A 16,596-nucleotide genomic window follows, 5' to 3' on the forward strand; every position below is an offset into this window, starting at 1 on the left:
TTTTATGTACCATCACACTAAAGTTTGGTTTTCTGTGTCCCAACTTGTTTACATCTTTTAAACCAAGAAAGCAGGCTCAATATACTTATTTTTATCACTTTTTAATAATTGTATGCTATAACTGAGTTTGTTACAGTTATTCTACCTTGAACTGAGAGACAATAGTTTTAACTGGGCTTGTATCCTTTAGGGGATAGCCTAAATAAAAATAAGTTGTACAAAGACATCATGTTGTACAAAGTTTATTATTTCTTCCTTTTCCGAGGGTTGTAGCAATGTCCTGTGTTTTGTTGCTTTTGATTTGGTTTGCAGTGTTAGAGACAGTGTTAAAATGGGTTTAACCAGGCCCTGATGGGCTACGTCTTTTTGCTCCCCCAGGTGAGGTGTGCCACAAGTCCTACACCCAGTTCTCCAACCTCTGTCGTCACAAACGCATGCATGCTGACTGCCGTACCCAGATCAAATGTAAGGACTGTGGACAGTTGTTCAGCACTACCTCTTCCCTCAACAAGCATCGTCGCTTTTGTGAGGGCAAAAACCATTATGGCTCTCCAGCAGGGATGTTTAACCCTGGAATTGCCATGAGCTCTAGTCCCATCATGGCTAAAGCCAAGTCCCACCACCCCCACCTTCCAGGTCTGAACCAGTCAGGTTTAGGCTTCACTGACTACTTTCCTTCAAGACCTCATCCTCATGCTGGCTTGCCCTTCTCCCCAGGACCTCATGGTTTCCCATCCCTCCCGCATGGGTTCCCAGGTATCTTTCCCCCATCACTTTATCCACGACCACCTTTATTACCTGCTAGTTCATTGTTAAAGAGCCCTCTAGGTGGTAGTGGTCATGAGGTGAAGCTTCCTCGCAGTCCCTTAGATGCCCCTCCAATGTCCCTTGTTAGCTCTACAAACAGCAATGGAATCAGTTGTTTGAGTCCGCAGGAAGACAAAGAAAAGGAGATCAAACTTGATTTGTCTTCTAGTGGTGAAGCAAAGCCCAAGTCTAAGGTGGCGGACATGTCAGATGGTAGTGATCTTGAAGATGTTAATACCACAAGTGGGACAGATTTAGACACAACCACAGGTACTGCTTCAGGTGATGGTTCTGATCTGGAGAGTGAAGGAGAGAGTGAACGTGGTAAAAGAAGAAAGCCATCTGGTACTGTGTCAAGTCAAGAAGCAAACCAGTTAGAGGACACGAACAGTGCATTGTTATCAGTTGTGTCTAGTTCAGGAACGCTTTCTGTAGATCGTCCATTTCTTGCTTCTGCATCATCTCAGCACTCCTTCTTCCCTCCACCTGATGAGCAAGCCCTTCCACCCACCACCACAAATGCCAATGCAGCCACCACTGATTCCATCAAAGCCATTGCTTCTATTGCTGAGAAATATTTTGGTCCAGGTCTGATTGGACTTCATCAGGAGAAAAAGATGGGTCCACTGCCCTACCATTCCATGTTTCCCTTTCAGTTTTTGCCCAACTTCCACAACTCCATCTATCCCTTTAGCACTGATCGAGGCACTCTCAATCCCAGTGTATTCCTGAAGGCTGAGCCCAAGTCTCCTCGTGAACAGCTGCAGAAGATGGTTTCAAGTTCTCCTGCAGGTCCTGCTCCTACTGCAGAGTCTCCATTTGATCTGACCACAAAACCCAAAGAGGCCAAGTTACCTCCTCCAACCCCAACAAACCCCTCAAATTCTGGCAGCACTGGGAGCAATAGTGGACCTGTAGCAATATCCAGCAGTGAAGAACAGCCGCTTGACCTCAGCATTGGCAGCAGAAGCCGTGGAGGTCATAATGGTCTGCCAGCTGAGCTGCAAAATCGAAAGAACCACATGTATGGAGCAGGGAAGGGGGTCTCCAATAAGGACGAAACCTCAGGTGGTTTTCCACACCCACATTCGCAATTGTTACACCAATCCTCCATACCCCAGCACCAGCAGCCACAATCACAGCCACACCAGCCACCACCCCTGCACTACGCCAAGCCCTCAGCTTTCTTCATGGACCCCATCTACAGGTATTTCAGACCCAATTAGACCAGGAACTACTGTTTTTCACATAACCTACTTCCACACTTTAAAAATATAGATTTTTGTCAATACAGATCTGGAGGTTTTCAACAAACTCTGACCTTGGTACGTAACCCTCTGCCTTGTTGTTGGTCCAGCAGGGTGGAGAAGAGGAAGCTACTTGACCCAGTTGGAGTTCTAAAGGAGAAATTCCCCAGGCCCTCACTATCACTCTTCCATCCACAGGTGAACTTAAACTATAAAAAATGGTGCATTTTGAACATAAGCTCCAGCAAGTTTACATAAAAAGTGGGAAAAGTCCCCCAGGTATTACAAACAGGCGATTATTCCTACACGGTATTGACTATTATCTTCAAATTATGTATTATGTGAAAATCCCAAACTCCTGCCTCCCACACTACTGCAACCTGATTTGGTAGGGCCCTCTGCTTCATCATTCTACCGTGCTTGTGTGTGTGTGTTTCTCAAGGGTTCTGTATGATTTCCTTTGTTTACTAAATGGCGCCTGTGTACCTCGTCAGTTCTACCTTTTTTCAGATGACAAAGTCTGTTATCGCAGGCCCTTTGATAATCAGTAACATTGTTTGACTGTCCCCAGACCTTTCCCACCTCTGAAAATCTTGATTATAAGGAATGATAGTATTAGCAACCGAGAGAATAATAACCGTTTGAATTGTTAGAGATTGCCTCTTTTGGCTACACTACTGTTAGTTGTGGCATTGTTTTAAGTACTGGGAGCCCACAGGCCAGCTAATAAGTCAACCCCCTCCATTTTTTCTTTTTTTTTCTCTGTTGCTGGCTGGCTGGCTAGATAATAGCACCATGTTCATCAAGGACATCCTGTGTTTGTATCCAGGAGAATAGGGGGCTCTTATTGGGGAAACAGTTTAATCTGACCTGGAAATCTGTCTCCTCTATCAACCATGACTTTGCAATACACTTCTCTTATACATCTGCAGACAGATAGATTTACACATGAGCATGCCTATATGCATTTGTCTATATAATATAATTTATAATTGTGAATTGTTCTTGATTTAAATTGCAAGTAAAAAGTAATGTGGTGTATGCTTCTTTGTAGTTGCTTTCATCCATTGCTTGTAATTATATATAAAGGAAAAACATGACATTATGGAAACAATTTTTGTCTAAAACAGGCATTTCCTCAAGTCCCATTTAAAGGCATCAACTGATGATTTATTACTATACCCTGGATGAAGTATTTTCACAGGCTTCCATGTAAAAACTTCTCATATGGGAGTGTCTCCACTGTGATCCTCCCAGCGATCCAAACACAATGCCACCTCTAATTCAGTCTCATGACGGAATCACCCCGCTCCCCCTGCACCCGTTCTCAGACTGCGAATAAACACATTGAGACGGAGTGTCTGTCCCTGTGTCTCTCCCATCCTATATTCACTATAAAAGGAAGGATGTAAGCTGTTTTTGGCAAATAAACTCCTACATAGCTGGTGGCCTTTGTTCACATGCTTCTAGGGGAACGGAAGCAGCTATCAGTCGGGGGTATCACAAACTATATTGTACTTCTCCGATTGTGGCTTATGAGTGACTCATTTAGCCAGCTTGCTGTCCTAAAGCAGTAGCCTTGGCAGAAGAAGGTAGAAGTTAGAAAACAAAGCACTTGTTAAAGTTTAGGTAGTGCAGAGAAGGGTGCAGGAGGTATGGAACTTGAGCATTTGTGAAAGTGTTTGAGGTCAAGGAGGTGACTGGCGTTTAGTAGAAAAAATAAACCTAACTTCTGATATAGTGCTTCCTTAAAGCTTCTGCTTTCAGATTCTTTCCCTCATTCCTTGTTTTTTTATTTTGAACTTTTGTTTGTATTCCTTTTCTTTTTTGAATACAGACTTGGTGTATATACATAATATGGCACTAGCTAAATTGAGCTTCAAAAAAAGTAGTTGTAACTGAATTACTTACAAAATTAGACGTTTTTAGACTCACTGATTTTTTTTTTTTAATTTTTTTTAGATGTCAGCCATGGAAAATATGACAGAAAAGCTGGAGAGCTTTGGTGCTCTAAAACTGGACGCGCCGCCCAATTCGCTGCAACACTCGACCCATCCACTGTTCAACTTCCGCTCGCCACCCCCTTCCCTCTCAGACGCAATCCTTCGAAAAGGCAAGGAACGCTACGCTTGCAGGTTAGTGCCCCATGGTTGTAGTGTATGATGCACCTTCATAATGATGATAAAGTTTATCATTTAGTCTTTGTACTCATATGTCTTAATGTCTACTGCCTCCTTCAGGTACTGTGGGAAAATATTTCCCCGTTCAGCAAATCTCACCAGACATTTGCGAACACACACAGGGGAACAACCCTACAGGTATTCTGCACTATTCTTATCATAATCTTTATATGTTAACTTATCTTCATGCTTTTAGTTTTTTACAAAACCAGGACTCTCCTTCTGTTTATGAATTTTAATTAATTGCAAACTTACCTTTTATTTTGCACATATTACAAAAAGATTATGTACACCTCATCTTATTCATCAACCCCTTTGCAAGCTCTCATTAAAGGACAGCACTACTCACCACACTTCTCTCTTAAACACTGTTGTCTTCTGCTTTGGCAGGTGTAAATACTGTGACCGCTCATTCAGCATCTCATCCAATCTTCAACGTCATGTCCGCAATATCCATAACAAGGAGAAACCCTTCAAGTGTCACCTGTGCAACCGGTGCTTCGGTCAGCAAACCAACCTCGACCGCCATCTCAAAAAGCACGAGCATGAGAACATTCCTGGTCAGTCTACAACATCTGTGGCTGTGTCCGCTGACAAAACTGAGGCAAAGCGAACTGAAAGCAGTTAGTAAACAGGGAGTGTTTAGGTCAAGTTTGGAATGATCAACGACTCATGTTACCCATGTGGAAATTTTATATCATCACCCAGTTAAATGTTTAAATATTGGAATGACCAAAAGTGGGAAAACCACTTAAAAGGGATTTTTTTTCCTCTGCTACTGCACAAAACAGCCTTGTTTTGCCAAACATAGATGTATGGCACTGATTATGGATGAAATGCAAATGTTTTGAAAGAAATTATTGCCTATTTGAGTGTTAACATTCAAGTGATCCATGCTACATTACTGTGGTATATATGACAGCCTGCTAAAAGAAAGCAATGCTGCTGGTTTTTAACAATGGGACTTTTTTTTCCATAAGACAACAGAAAATACATACAAATAAAATTGACCAAATATGAACCTATCATCAAGTTTCGTCATAAGAATCTTCATGATAGGCAGTTCATACGTAACTATCTTGTGACTGAAAAAAAAATGTTTTGTTTTGGGAAGGCAGAATATTGAGAATATTAAACATCCATCTGCTCACATGTTCCTAATCAAACACACAAAATATAGAAGTCCAAAATTTCTCCTTCTGGCAAAATGTTTATTTAGTTCAGTGTGACTATTTCTTCTATTTAGGGGATTATTTTTCTTTTCTAAACCTATATTTGATGGTTTGTCACAAAGTCTAAAATTGGCTTTCAAAAATCAAGGACATGATTAACCAGGTCTTTTTACTTAATGGACCGACATTTTTCTCTTTTTTTACTGTCAACTCCAGGTAAAAATGTAAATTAAAAAAATGACCAAATATGAAATAATTGTCAAATATCTCCACCCCTAGATTACATTTTTTTGTTTGTGTGTTTTAATTTGTCTTTCATACCACAAAGATCTTAGATTAAAAGTGTCATTTCTCATTAACATGTAATTCAGTATATACTTCTGGTATACAGAGCAGATATATAAAAAGATGCCAAAAAAATGTGAGGCCACTAATAACATTAAAAGCTACATGTTGAAATTATTAAGCGGTTGGTAATGTCTTTTTTTACTGTAAGCTGTCTTTGTCAAATCCCTCCATGTTACAAAGTTTCAACCTTAAAATCATTTTGTACATGGATGTGAATGTTTGTGTGCTTTTCCCTAACAGTGAGCCAGCAGTCCGGGATGCTGTCCAACCTAGGAACCACCATCTCCTCTCCAAACTCCGAGCCAGACAATCATGCACTTTTAGACGAGAAGGAGGACTCCTACTTCTCAGAAATTCGCAACTTCATTTCCAACAGTGAGATGAACCAGCCCTCCAGCTCCATGGATAAAAGGTTAGACAAAAACATACTCACAGGGATCACGTTTATGTTATGAGTTTTGCAAAGGAATTTAGTGATTACGTTTGATATGTAATGCAGACTCTGTGCAGTTTATGCCAAGCTCCAAGTCTGACCTCAACTTGATCCTATACCTCACAGTAATCCTGAAAGAGCTGAGCAAATGCCCTTAAAGAAACTTAGTATCTGTTTTTTAATCACGTCTGTTTTTTCATCTGAAACTCAGAAAAGAAAGACAAAAACATGTAAGTACAAGAAACAGTTGGGTGTCTCGGTCACCAGCCCTTTCGCTTTAAGATACATGCGAGCACTTGGTGCACAGTGCTCCCTAGTGGCTTAAACATGCTTGGCCATATTCACCCCATCCCATCAAACACTGGTAAAGCCACATTTATTTAAACACAAAACAAAAATACATTGCTTTCAAAAAGGTTCAACTTCTTCTTTTGATTTTATAATTTTTGTCATTCTGCGTAAACACTATCTACCCTTCTTAAAGTCTACTTCCACCCACAAATGTCTTAGTCAAGGCCAAGTCAGTGAATAGAAAGTTGAGTTTCCCTGCTTTTAAATTTAAATCAATTTTACCGTTAGTGACGTGATTTATTTTACCGTTAGTGACATAAGTTGTGGGAAGATTTAGCCAATAAGAAAATAGTGGGGATGAAATGTTTTCTCTCTTTCAGTCAGTGGTTTACCCGGTTTTCTTGACTAGACGCTCTATCTGTCGCTCTCATTCTTGCTGTGAATTCCTTTCTGCTAGTCTCACTTTCTGTCTGCCTCTTCCTCCATCATCCCCTCCCCTCTTTCCTCCCTCTTGTCAACACACATTATGGCCAGCAGACCCAGTGGCAATTTAGCCCCTCTGCCATCTGGGATCAATACAGAGTCTCATCTACAACAAGCTGGCCTGACATTTTAATATCTGTAATTCAGACTAAGTGTTATGCTTTCTGTCCTCCTACCAGACAGCCTGCTGTTTATTCTCCCTCTGAGTGACTGAAGTCAAACTCTGAACACAAACACACATTCATGGATGACTATTTGTAATCATTTTTAACCGCCTACGCAACCATAGTTTCCCTTCCTTCAAAACTCCCTTTTGAGCTTCATAGCCAGTCAAAACAAAAGTTCCGGGAAGCTTTTGTTTTCTCACTAAAACTTTGACGTGTCTCCAGGTTGGAGATGCTGTTGCAGCAGAAGTTTCAAACAAAAACAAAGTATAGATGCATAGAGATATTTCCAGCATTGTGGTGTTTAAAGACAGGGAAGTATCTGTCTCCTCGATACGATAATCCTCGTGCTGTGACTTCAGTTCTTGGTTCCTTGTCTGGGACTGCATGTGCTACAATACCTGGTGGTACAAGAACCCTGAGGGGGGATTTGGTTGAGGCATTTATCTAGGAGATCCACTGATGATTGAGCTCTTCCCCCAATCCGCCCGCTGTACCCATACCCCCAGCCCACTAACACAAACACCCAACTGACGTGTTTAGACTAAATGACAAAACCCAGGGCCCCCTGTGTTAGAGCTACGCTTCTTTCCCTGTTCATAAGCATGGACTTTCCCCCCGCCAAACCTTTCTGCAATTTGATTATGGTGATATTTAATCTAGATTGAAAGAGAAGAACTTTTTCCACCCCTATGGTCCCTCTACCCACTTGTACCCACCCACTCTGTGTGACCCAATCCTGTCCCTCCGCACCCCTTCCCAGAGGTAACCCTGTCTGATTTGATAAATGTCCACAGCATGGCAAAAAAATGGAAGGGGTAAATTTGCCATCCCAAAGGAAATGATATCATGAGCCATGACATTGTGGTCAGGGGGTGATGGAGGAAGGGGGCTTTGTTGAGGCGCAGGCTGGAAAATGTACAGATGGCAGGTCGTAATGGTGGCGTGCTGATAGCCGGTTTGCAGCCAATCCGACATCTTCCCTCGGTCATAGAAGCTATGTTCCACCATTACGAAGTGAGGCGATATGTGGAGGATCAGGTCTGGGGCGGGACATCTCCTGCTCCGTTTGTGAGGCGTCAGCCAATTAATCATGTGCGGGTTGTTTGAAAAGTGCTCCAGGCAGACTGTCAGCACCCATGTTGTTTGTGTGGACACTGGAGTTGTACTGTGCATGTTGTCATCAGATTATTTATGTTTCTCTTTCTGAGAGATGAGTCATGTCTTTAGGAAGAAAATGAAACTCAGTGAATGAAAATGAATGCTCAAAGGTATTGGGGGGTAACAATTTGGCTATTGTTAGTAATAATTAAAGAGTATTCAACGTGGACCCGTGATAGATGAACTGTTCAAAAACATACAAAAAAATTTAGCATCTTGTCATTTGGTTTTTCTGCAGAAGTTTGTTCCTATGACAGACTTTATTTTATTTGTCTCATATCCCTTCTTATTGGTTTTGTTTACTATTTACTCTCACACTTATAGAAATTATTTTAGACACCAGTAAAAAGGTTTACTTTGTTTTTCTTTGCATCATTCTTTTTTCTTTCTACAATACATATGTAGCACAGATTTATTTGTAGCATCCTATACACAATCTGAAAGTTCTCTCAAGTTTATAAATGTCACTCGAAGTTATATTTCCTTCCCTTTCCAACCTGTGCAGGTCAGAGCAGCCCGAGGAGGAGCGCCCTCCCAGCCACAGCTTATCCAACTCCAAGCTCGGACTCCAGGGCCTGGAGGAAGAGGAAGAGGAAGTGGAAGGGGACGATGAGGAGGAGGAAGAAGGCAGCCTGACGGAGAAGTCGCACGATGAGGCGCCGGAGTCCCCGTCTCCTGTAACAACAGGAGTATATGAGGAGGATGAGGAAGAGGAAGACACAGAGACGGCTCCGTTAGCTATGAGCTATGAACACACTCGCAGGTACATTTGCTAAACAAAAAAATAAAAAATATAAAAAAAATGTATCAGATATAATTGAGGGTTTTTGATTACTCTATCAAATTCTGCTCTTAACTAACTTATTTGATATAAAATATGGCATCTATTATTACAATTTTGAACACACGGTTTTATCTTTACTTATATTTATTGTAATTCGTGCCAGTATTAAACAACCCTAAATACAGCTGGGGGCTGACAAACATAAAGCAATGACTTAACATTCTTACCTTCAGCTATTCAAAAAATATTTCAATTTAGCTCCTGTTAGGTCAGCTTCTTCACTCCTTTTCAAACTTCTGGCTTCTTTATTAGTCTGTTCTTTCTTCCTGTTTAACCTTTTATTAATTCTAATTCTTCCTCTTCTTTTCACCTCACAATATCTCATTTTTACGTCCTTCAATATTTTCTCCAATTAAATCCCATTAACATTCCATCTGTCCCATTCAAATCTTCTCATCTATTTACACATCCATTCATCCTTTCATCCGTCCGTGCTTCGATATGCAGGTGTATAGAGGAGGAGGGCTCTCTCTTGGACCTGGAGGGTCTGCCCAGCTTTCCTAAGAGCCTGGATGGTTTACATAAAGCAGCCATTGACGAGCAGCCCTTTGATGTTAAAGACATATTTAACACTTCATTAGAGTCTGAGGCATTGAAAGAGACATTGTACAGGCAGGCTAAAACCCAGGTATGTGATTAGGTTAGGGATGTAAAAATAAAAAAATAAAAACAGATGTTTTTTTTATTTTTCCTTGAATACATGGAAAAGGATAAAATAGATTCCTTCACATTACAGGAACTCTTACTGTAGCAAAAGAGCCCATTTTATTTCACAATATAAAGCATTTTTCCTGTCAGTTAACTTACTAACATATTACATACATATTTTCTTTTCTGTTTCTACACTGACCAACAGGTAAAAAAAAAAAAACTACTGTAACAGTGGACAAAACGTCATTAGCCACCATAAACAAGTGAAATACTGTAATAATATAACAGGAAGATATAGTGTTACAATTTTTTTAAGGAACTTGGGGGTTGAATGGTTTAAAAATACAAAGAAAGAAAGAAAGAAAATGTATTTTTTGACAGATCATTAGATAAAGATAAATATTTCTAAACAAATGCTTATATAATGAACCCTGCATTTTCCTCTTTTAAAAGTCACATCTTGTCTTTCACAGGCTTATGCAATGATGCTGTCTCTCTCAGAGAACAACCCTTTGCACGCGCCCTCCCAGAACTCTCTGGACGCTTGGCTGAGCATGGGAGGTGGACCGTCTGAGACGGGCAGCTTCCACCCACTCAACCATATCTAAGCAAAGAGAGACGGTGGGAGGAACAGTAGGAGGAACATTAGTTTCACAAATAGATGGAAACAAGAGCCTGACGAGACATGAGTAGTGGGAAGTCGTGAAGGCCGGAGAAGAATTTATTGTCACATACATTCAAGATCGAGTGAATGAGCGTGTGTTGTGTGTTTGTGTGAGTGAGATAGAGGAGTGTCCCTTTGTGAGGGGTCCTGCAAGACTGTCTAAGAGAAAGCACTGCTAAGCTCCTGTTGATGTGAAGGACACGATGAATGCTTCTCTTTCTAAGCATTGAAACTCTGCATTACTCTGATGCTCCTTCAAGTGCACAAGGCTCACTGCAGCATCACAGACACGCTGTCTGAGGCTTTCCTAAAGACACTTAATGACTGATAATGTCTCTAAAGTCTGTGTACAATGCCCAATATGAGCATTGTAGCATTGGCACTGCATGTCCACCAGGTGGCACTGTTTAAGCAGGAATACAGTGTATGTGAGCGGTCCTCTCCAGGTTTTCCTCCACCAATCATGGTGACTGATACTTTGTTTTTTTCAGAATCAACAACAGCACCACACTAAATATAAATATTCCGATCCAGCAGACTGTTGATTTTTCAGTGATTACGTGAAGAACAATGTCCAATGTGTTTTTAATAAACTGTCTGGGCCACTAGTCTTTGTAATTGGTTGCAAATTTTGTTTATACTGAAAATGAATTTAAATTATACTTAACAAAAAGCCAGATTTGTTTCTGTTTACTGCATCATCATTTAATTGTATTTACTTTTCTGTTAGATACCACAGTATTGTTTATTTGTAGTTGCCACAGGGCTAAGTTGTTAATTTAATTATTTTAGAGAAGGACCAAATTGTATGATAATGTCATATGATGTAAAAAAAAAAACAACAACTAGATGTTCATAACAAAAGTGGTATGTGCCAAATAACCCATAGAAAACGTTGTTTTTTCTTTGACAATCATTTCATTTCCAAGGGGCTCACATTTGCTGTCATATTTTTTTTTTCTCCTTTCTTTTTACGTTTATATTTTTGATTTCAGAAGTGTGTGTATGTATTTATTTTTGCTGTTTTGACTCGATGAGTGAAAATGAAGAAAAGTCTTTTTAGCTCTCTTTTCTTGAAGGAAGGATCGACCTATCAAAACGCAGGGCGAGATTCTGAATCTCTGGTTTTGGTGGGCTAGTGTGCCAAAATGGAAAAACCCCATAAAAAAAGTTTTTTATTTATAGTTAAACACGTGTGTAGTTAGTTTTAAAACCTTGTTTGGCGATGATGCATCTTGCAGGGTTTAGTCTGTTTTGTTTTTTCCATTTTAACAGTTTTAATAGGGGCAGACCTAAACAAATCTCACTATGAATGTCAATTAAAGGGCATTATGTTCTCACTGAATCAGTTTATACCACATTCTCTTCCCTTTTTTATGTTTGGCATTAGTTGCAATGATTTGTCCAGTCCAAATATCTAAAAGCCCACAATCACAACTGAATAAATATGTTAGATTCATTGGCTAAACAAGAAAAAAGGTGAGGACTCATGACACTGAAAGAATAGAGCTGACATTCTAATTCTGCTGATTGATCTATTTAACACATGAAAAACCTGTCTAGTTGATTCTAGATGGAGAAAACATTAGCTTCACCTTAAATTCCTTGTTCTTCCTTCTGGATTATTTTTGAAAACCCATTCCATTTGATCTGCAAATTGTGCCATGGATGGCGGGAATAATTTACTGTCGAGATCTGCAGGAGGTGGCGTAGAGTGTTGTTCGATTACTTTCCATCCCAGCAAACGTTCGGAACCAGACCTGATGCTGTATTTTCAAACTAGCACTTAAACCAAAGGGGTCCAAGCCATAAAATGATCAGGCTTCGGTCTCTTGGTAAAACTTAGAAACCAGACACATTTTCAAGTTGATTTAACTTTGAGTAGTTGAGCACATTGGGCTCAACAGATAAAAATGAACAGAAGCACTGTAATTTTTCTTCATGACAGCAGGTGGTATGTGATGCTCGGACTGCTGCGTCATCTCATTTTTCTGAAGACAGAAGTCTTGTTTTTATATAATTCTACTGAATGAGATTCCATTCATGATTAACACATTGTTTTTCAATTTGTGGTTTGAAAATGTAAAGTCACTACGTTTTTTAGGTTGACTATATGTAGTTATTCATGTCATGGACTACTGTAACAAGTATGCGCTGTGTAAAGCAATTAAACTGAAGGCATTGAAGTGCTCCGTTTTGGCTACTTCAGAAGATATTCTGGTCACTGAAATATTTTTCAGCAAAATAAAACACGGTTGGTATTTGCCCCACTGTTACAGAAGAAAGTAAAAAATATGATTTCTTTTTGAACTGTATAGTATTTTAAAAGAATGAAAAACAGTGCATTTGTCTGAAGAAGAAAAAAAATTGTTGAAAAATATGGGTTTATATGGATGGTGCTTGTTTTGTTTCAATCTGAGTTGTATATCGCCTCTGTTATGTTTATTGAAAACAAACAAAAAAAAAAGTTATTGTGCATGACGTGTTTAGCAGTCATAATGATGTCCATTTGTGAAATGTGTATCAAATCAAAAAAACTGAGAAAAAAAGTAAAAAGAAAAAAAACAACAAATAAATCCGTAGATGCACTTATTGTACATGTGTTTAGGTTAGTAGGTTTGACTTCAAGTTCTGACTGCCTCACAGAGGTGTGGGCAGGTTCTGAAAGACTTAGAAAAGACTTGTGGGAGAAGACATAATGAAAAACAATAAAGGATTGTAGAATAATATTGAACAATTCTGAAATTGCAGTTCTTTTGATGCTTGTGATTATTGCAGATGTACTTTAGAGAAATTTCATTGAAAAGATATGACTCTGATGTTAATTCTGTAGAATAGCAATGTATACCAAATGTAATCTTTCCAATGCTATGAAGAATTTATACATGAAATTGATATGCAATAAAACCTGTGTGCTTTTTAAATTTTGTCACGCATTTAATTCAAAATCCTTAAATCAGCCACTTGGACCAGTGGTTATGTTCAAATTATTTATTGCTTTTTGCTTCTTCATTTTAACCTAAACTCTTGTGTTAAAAACCAGAAATGAAGATCAAATCGGAGTCCTCAAAAGTTTATGTCGAGAATATGATCAAGCTGTTAAGCTAAACTCAATAAGTCTTTGCCCTAAACTGTCACGTGGAGAAGAAGAGGATGTGGGGAACCCAATACGCAGAATCATCGAGGGTATCATAATTACATGTACAAACTGTAACAAAGAACGACTCTAAATAACAAAAACATTTTTATTATCTCAGCGTTGCAAAGCTGTTCATTTGATAATTGTACACAAACCTGAAAACAAAGTAGTTGTTCGTTATTTTCTGTTTAGAACATGATCACATAAAAAAAAAACTTTACTCATTGTGCTTTCTGCAAAGTTTTCTCCTCCAAACAAACAGCACAAATATTAGATCATACAAAAGCACAGGAATGATTTTACCCTTTAAAATTAAAGCAGAAACAGGTTATCTGTTAATAAAGAGCAGAAAAATAATTATGTCAGCAGTTTTGTTTAGTTTCATATGAAGAAATGTTGGACAAAAAGTCCATCAATCAGACCTTCTGTGGATTGTTGTGGAAACTCTGAGATACAAACTGAGAATGTTTTAAACTTTTCTCAATGAAAACATTTTAGTTTTGCTGATGTGCAAATTACCTCCTTACAAACATCACTGGTTCTAAGTTCTGATACACTGTTGTGGGGTTTAGGTGGCTCTCATCTGGCTGAAACAGAAACTGTTTGCTGCTCACATGGTGAAAAGCAGATGACCACTGAAGGTTGTGTGATGATTCTGACTGTCAGAAATCCTTGAGTTTTGCCACTGACGCAAAAACACAACATCACCAATCTTCAACAGAAGTGTGACACCATTTGCAGCATTAGTCCAACTATTAATAACATGATGATATGCAATAAAAATATGCTCTCCATTCTTGAACAATGCAGCACCTGTAGGATGTGAAGGATGTCCTGCTCCATATATGTAGACCTCAAAGTGATAAGCTCCTTTTACTGGTGCAATGAAAAACCCTGTGAAACATGAATTAATAATATTGTTGTTGTGAATACATTTGAAAAAAATCAGAAAACATTTATTACATATCAATACTGGAAAATAACCTCATTAACATTTAAAAAGTGTAAATCTGAGTACCTGTTTGTGGGTTGTAGGCATTTCCAATATTTGCAACAACATGTCTGAAGACCAGAGGTGTTTGTGCATTAAATGGTCCAATAGTTCCTGAGCCAGAGGCCAACAGAGATGCTGAGAAAGCCACTCGTTTCACTGAGAAACACAAAATTAGCTGTGTTAGGATCTGACAATGTCTATTCTTTTAATTCTTCTCTTTACCTAAAATCTCTGTGGTTATTTGAACATTGAGTTAGTATCTGAGTTTACAAACCTTCTCCTTCTCTCCTCAGAGCCTCCACCTGGTTTTCAGTGATGTTTGCCATGGCTTTAACTGTGATCAGTTCTCCCGCCTGAACTGGAATTTTATCAAACAAAATACTGTGTGAATTTATCTTTGTATAAAAGGTATTTGTACAACATCAAATTTGTTTAAAAAAAAAAAGCAAAAGTCACAAATGGCATCATAGTAATTAATTTGTTTCTTTTTGTTTTCTAATAAATTATTATACTGATAATACCTTGGTGCTGTTGTTTAAGCACCTCCAGTTCTTCTGCCTTAGCTGTTTGTATAAATAAAGGAAAGAACAGAATGAACTTTAATGTTTTCCACATATAAACACTTTTATGGTTCAAACCAGAGATCTTTAGCCATACTACATTTTGTAAACAGGTTTTTTCCCTCTCCATAAAAAACATCTTAGAAACACACTGACAAGGTTCAAGTTTTGATTTTTACCAAAAGAAATGTTTAATCACTGTAACCACATGATTCTTAATTATAGACCAGTCTTATAATTTGGCCATGAGGACAAAAACAAGAGAAAAAAAACCTCTACAATGACAATAAAGTCAATTCAGAAAAAATAGTGTAAAATAAATGACTGCATTAATATTCAACCCTTGTAAATGATTGTTCTAATTCAACTCAGAGAAAAGAGTCATAAAATGTTCCTAAATGAGATGATGGCTCTTCTCATCTGTAAATTTACTCATAACTTTTGTCATTTTTAAATACAGATCATACCTTGAAACTGTTGTTTCAGCAGTTCCAGTTTTTTTGCCTTTGCTGTTTGGATTAAAAAAAGAAAAAAGATTTTCAAGTTCTTGTACATTACAAAAAAAGAAACACTTTGATCCAAAAGCATGCATGTTTAGGCTGCACTTAGGCCCACACCATCTTTGACAAATAGATCTGAGATCTCAGTGGTGATATCCTGGCTGAATAAAAGTGAAATAAAAAAATGAATTTAAAGCATTGATTCCAACACTATATTTCTCTGGATCAACCTACCTTCATTGTCTCTCTGTAAGTACTTCACCTCCACCTTCAGTCCAGCCAACGAGGCACTCATCTCTCTCAGCACAGCGTTGATGTCTTGTGTACATGTTTGTTGGTGCTCAGAGAGGTTTCCTGCTTCTCCTACCTGTGACTCAGTTTGTTTTAAATGGGAAATAATTTTATTGTCAGAGTCTGCTTGAAGCTGAGCAGCAGAAAGAGAGCAGATCAGCAGCAACGATGGAAAAATCCCTGTCCTCTTCATTCTGAGTCAGTCTCTGCAGAACAATTTGTGGTTTCTGTGTCAATCCAAGCCTTAAATATTGTTCTTACTATCACTAATTAATTATTACCAGTTTGTTTTTTCCTCATTCTTTCAAACATAGTCAAATATTAATGGAAAAATTTTAATTGAGTGCCAAGTTCTGAAGTCCTTGCTGCTCATGTTGCCATTAAAGAGAATAAAAATTTTATGTTAAAACTCATGAAAACTTTTGAGACAGTCAAGTTCATAAGTACATTTTTCTACACAGTAGAAAAGTCACAGCAACAAAAACAATAAGTTGTTTTCTAGTCTTAGACTGATAAAATAAACCAGAAACAACAAACAAGAGAACAGGTTGTTATTGTTGTTTTATTTGGTGCTTCCTTAGTGACAGTAATAAACCAGCAGGTTGTTATTAAGCTTTGAACTGATAAGGTAAGATTTATAAGAAAGTAAGATTAGACAAGTAATAAA

At 38.5% G+C, this 16,596-nt stretch overlaps 2 protein-coding genes across 9 annotated transcripts in view; one reads left to right on the forward strand and one right to left on the reverse strand.

The window, feature by feature from the left end:
- prdm16 (PR domain containing 16) overlaps window positions 1-13,369 on the forward strand; it is a 163,201-nt gene extending 149,832 nt beyond the window's left edge. For 3 of the 8 annotated variants that reach the window (XM_017417799.3, XM_017417797.3, XM_017417796.3), the window contains exons 9-17: window positions 346-2,014; window positions 2,165-2,252; window positions 4,017-4,189; window positions 4,295-4,372; window positions 4,625-4,794; window positions 5,995-6,166; window positions 8,792-9,049; window positions 9,578-9,758; window positions 10,255-13,369. In XM_017417799.3, coding sequence (XP_017273288.1) covers window positions 346-2,014; window positions 2,165-2,252; window positions 4,017-4,189; window positions 4,295-4,372; window positions 4,625-4,794; window positions 5,995-6,166; window positions 8,792-9,049; window positions 9,578-9,758; window positions 10,255-10,389 — 2,924 coding nt within the window. In that variant the 3' untranslated portion in view covers window positions 10,390-13,369. The remainder of the gene's footprint in view (window positions 1-345; window positions 2,015-2,164; window positions 2,253-4,016; window positions 4,190-4,294; window positions 4,373-4,624; window positions 4,795-5,994; window positions 6,167-8,791; window positions 9,050-9,577; window positions 9,759-10,254) is intronic. The other 5 variants (XM_017417800.3, XM_017417801.3, XM_017417798.3 and 2 more) reach the window with 4 other exon arrangements.
- A 303-nt stretch (window positions 13,370-13,672) lies between these two features.
- LOC108236767 (complement C1q-like protein 2) lies at window positions 13,673-16,132 on the reverse strand. Its single transcript, XM_017417653.2, has 6 exons — window positions 15,873-16,132; window positions 15,606-15,647; window positions 15,100-15,141; window positions 14,853-14,936; window positions 14,603-14,734; window positions 13,673-14,478 (listed from the first exon to the last, which is right to left on the reverse strand). Exons 1-6 carry the CDS (start codon window positions 16,120-16,122, stop codon window positions 14,195-14,197), a joined length of 834 nt encoding a protein of 277 aa, XP_017273142.1. The 5' UTR covers window positions 16,123-16,132; the 3' UTR covers window positions 13,673-14,194.
- Window positions 16,133-16,596: the final 464 nt, after the last annotated feature.

Source organism: Kryptolebias marmoratus, linkage group LG8 (assembly GCF_001649575.2).
Source record: "Kryptolebias marmoratus isolate JLee-2015 linkage group LG8, ASM164957v2, whole genome shotgun sequence".
Classification (NCBI taxonomy): domain Eukaryota; kingdom Metazoa; phylum Chordata; class Actinopteri; order Cyprinodontiformes; family Rivulidae; genus Kryptolebias; species Kryptolebias marmoratus.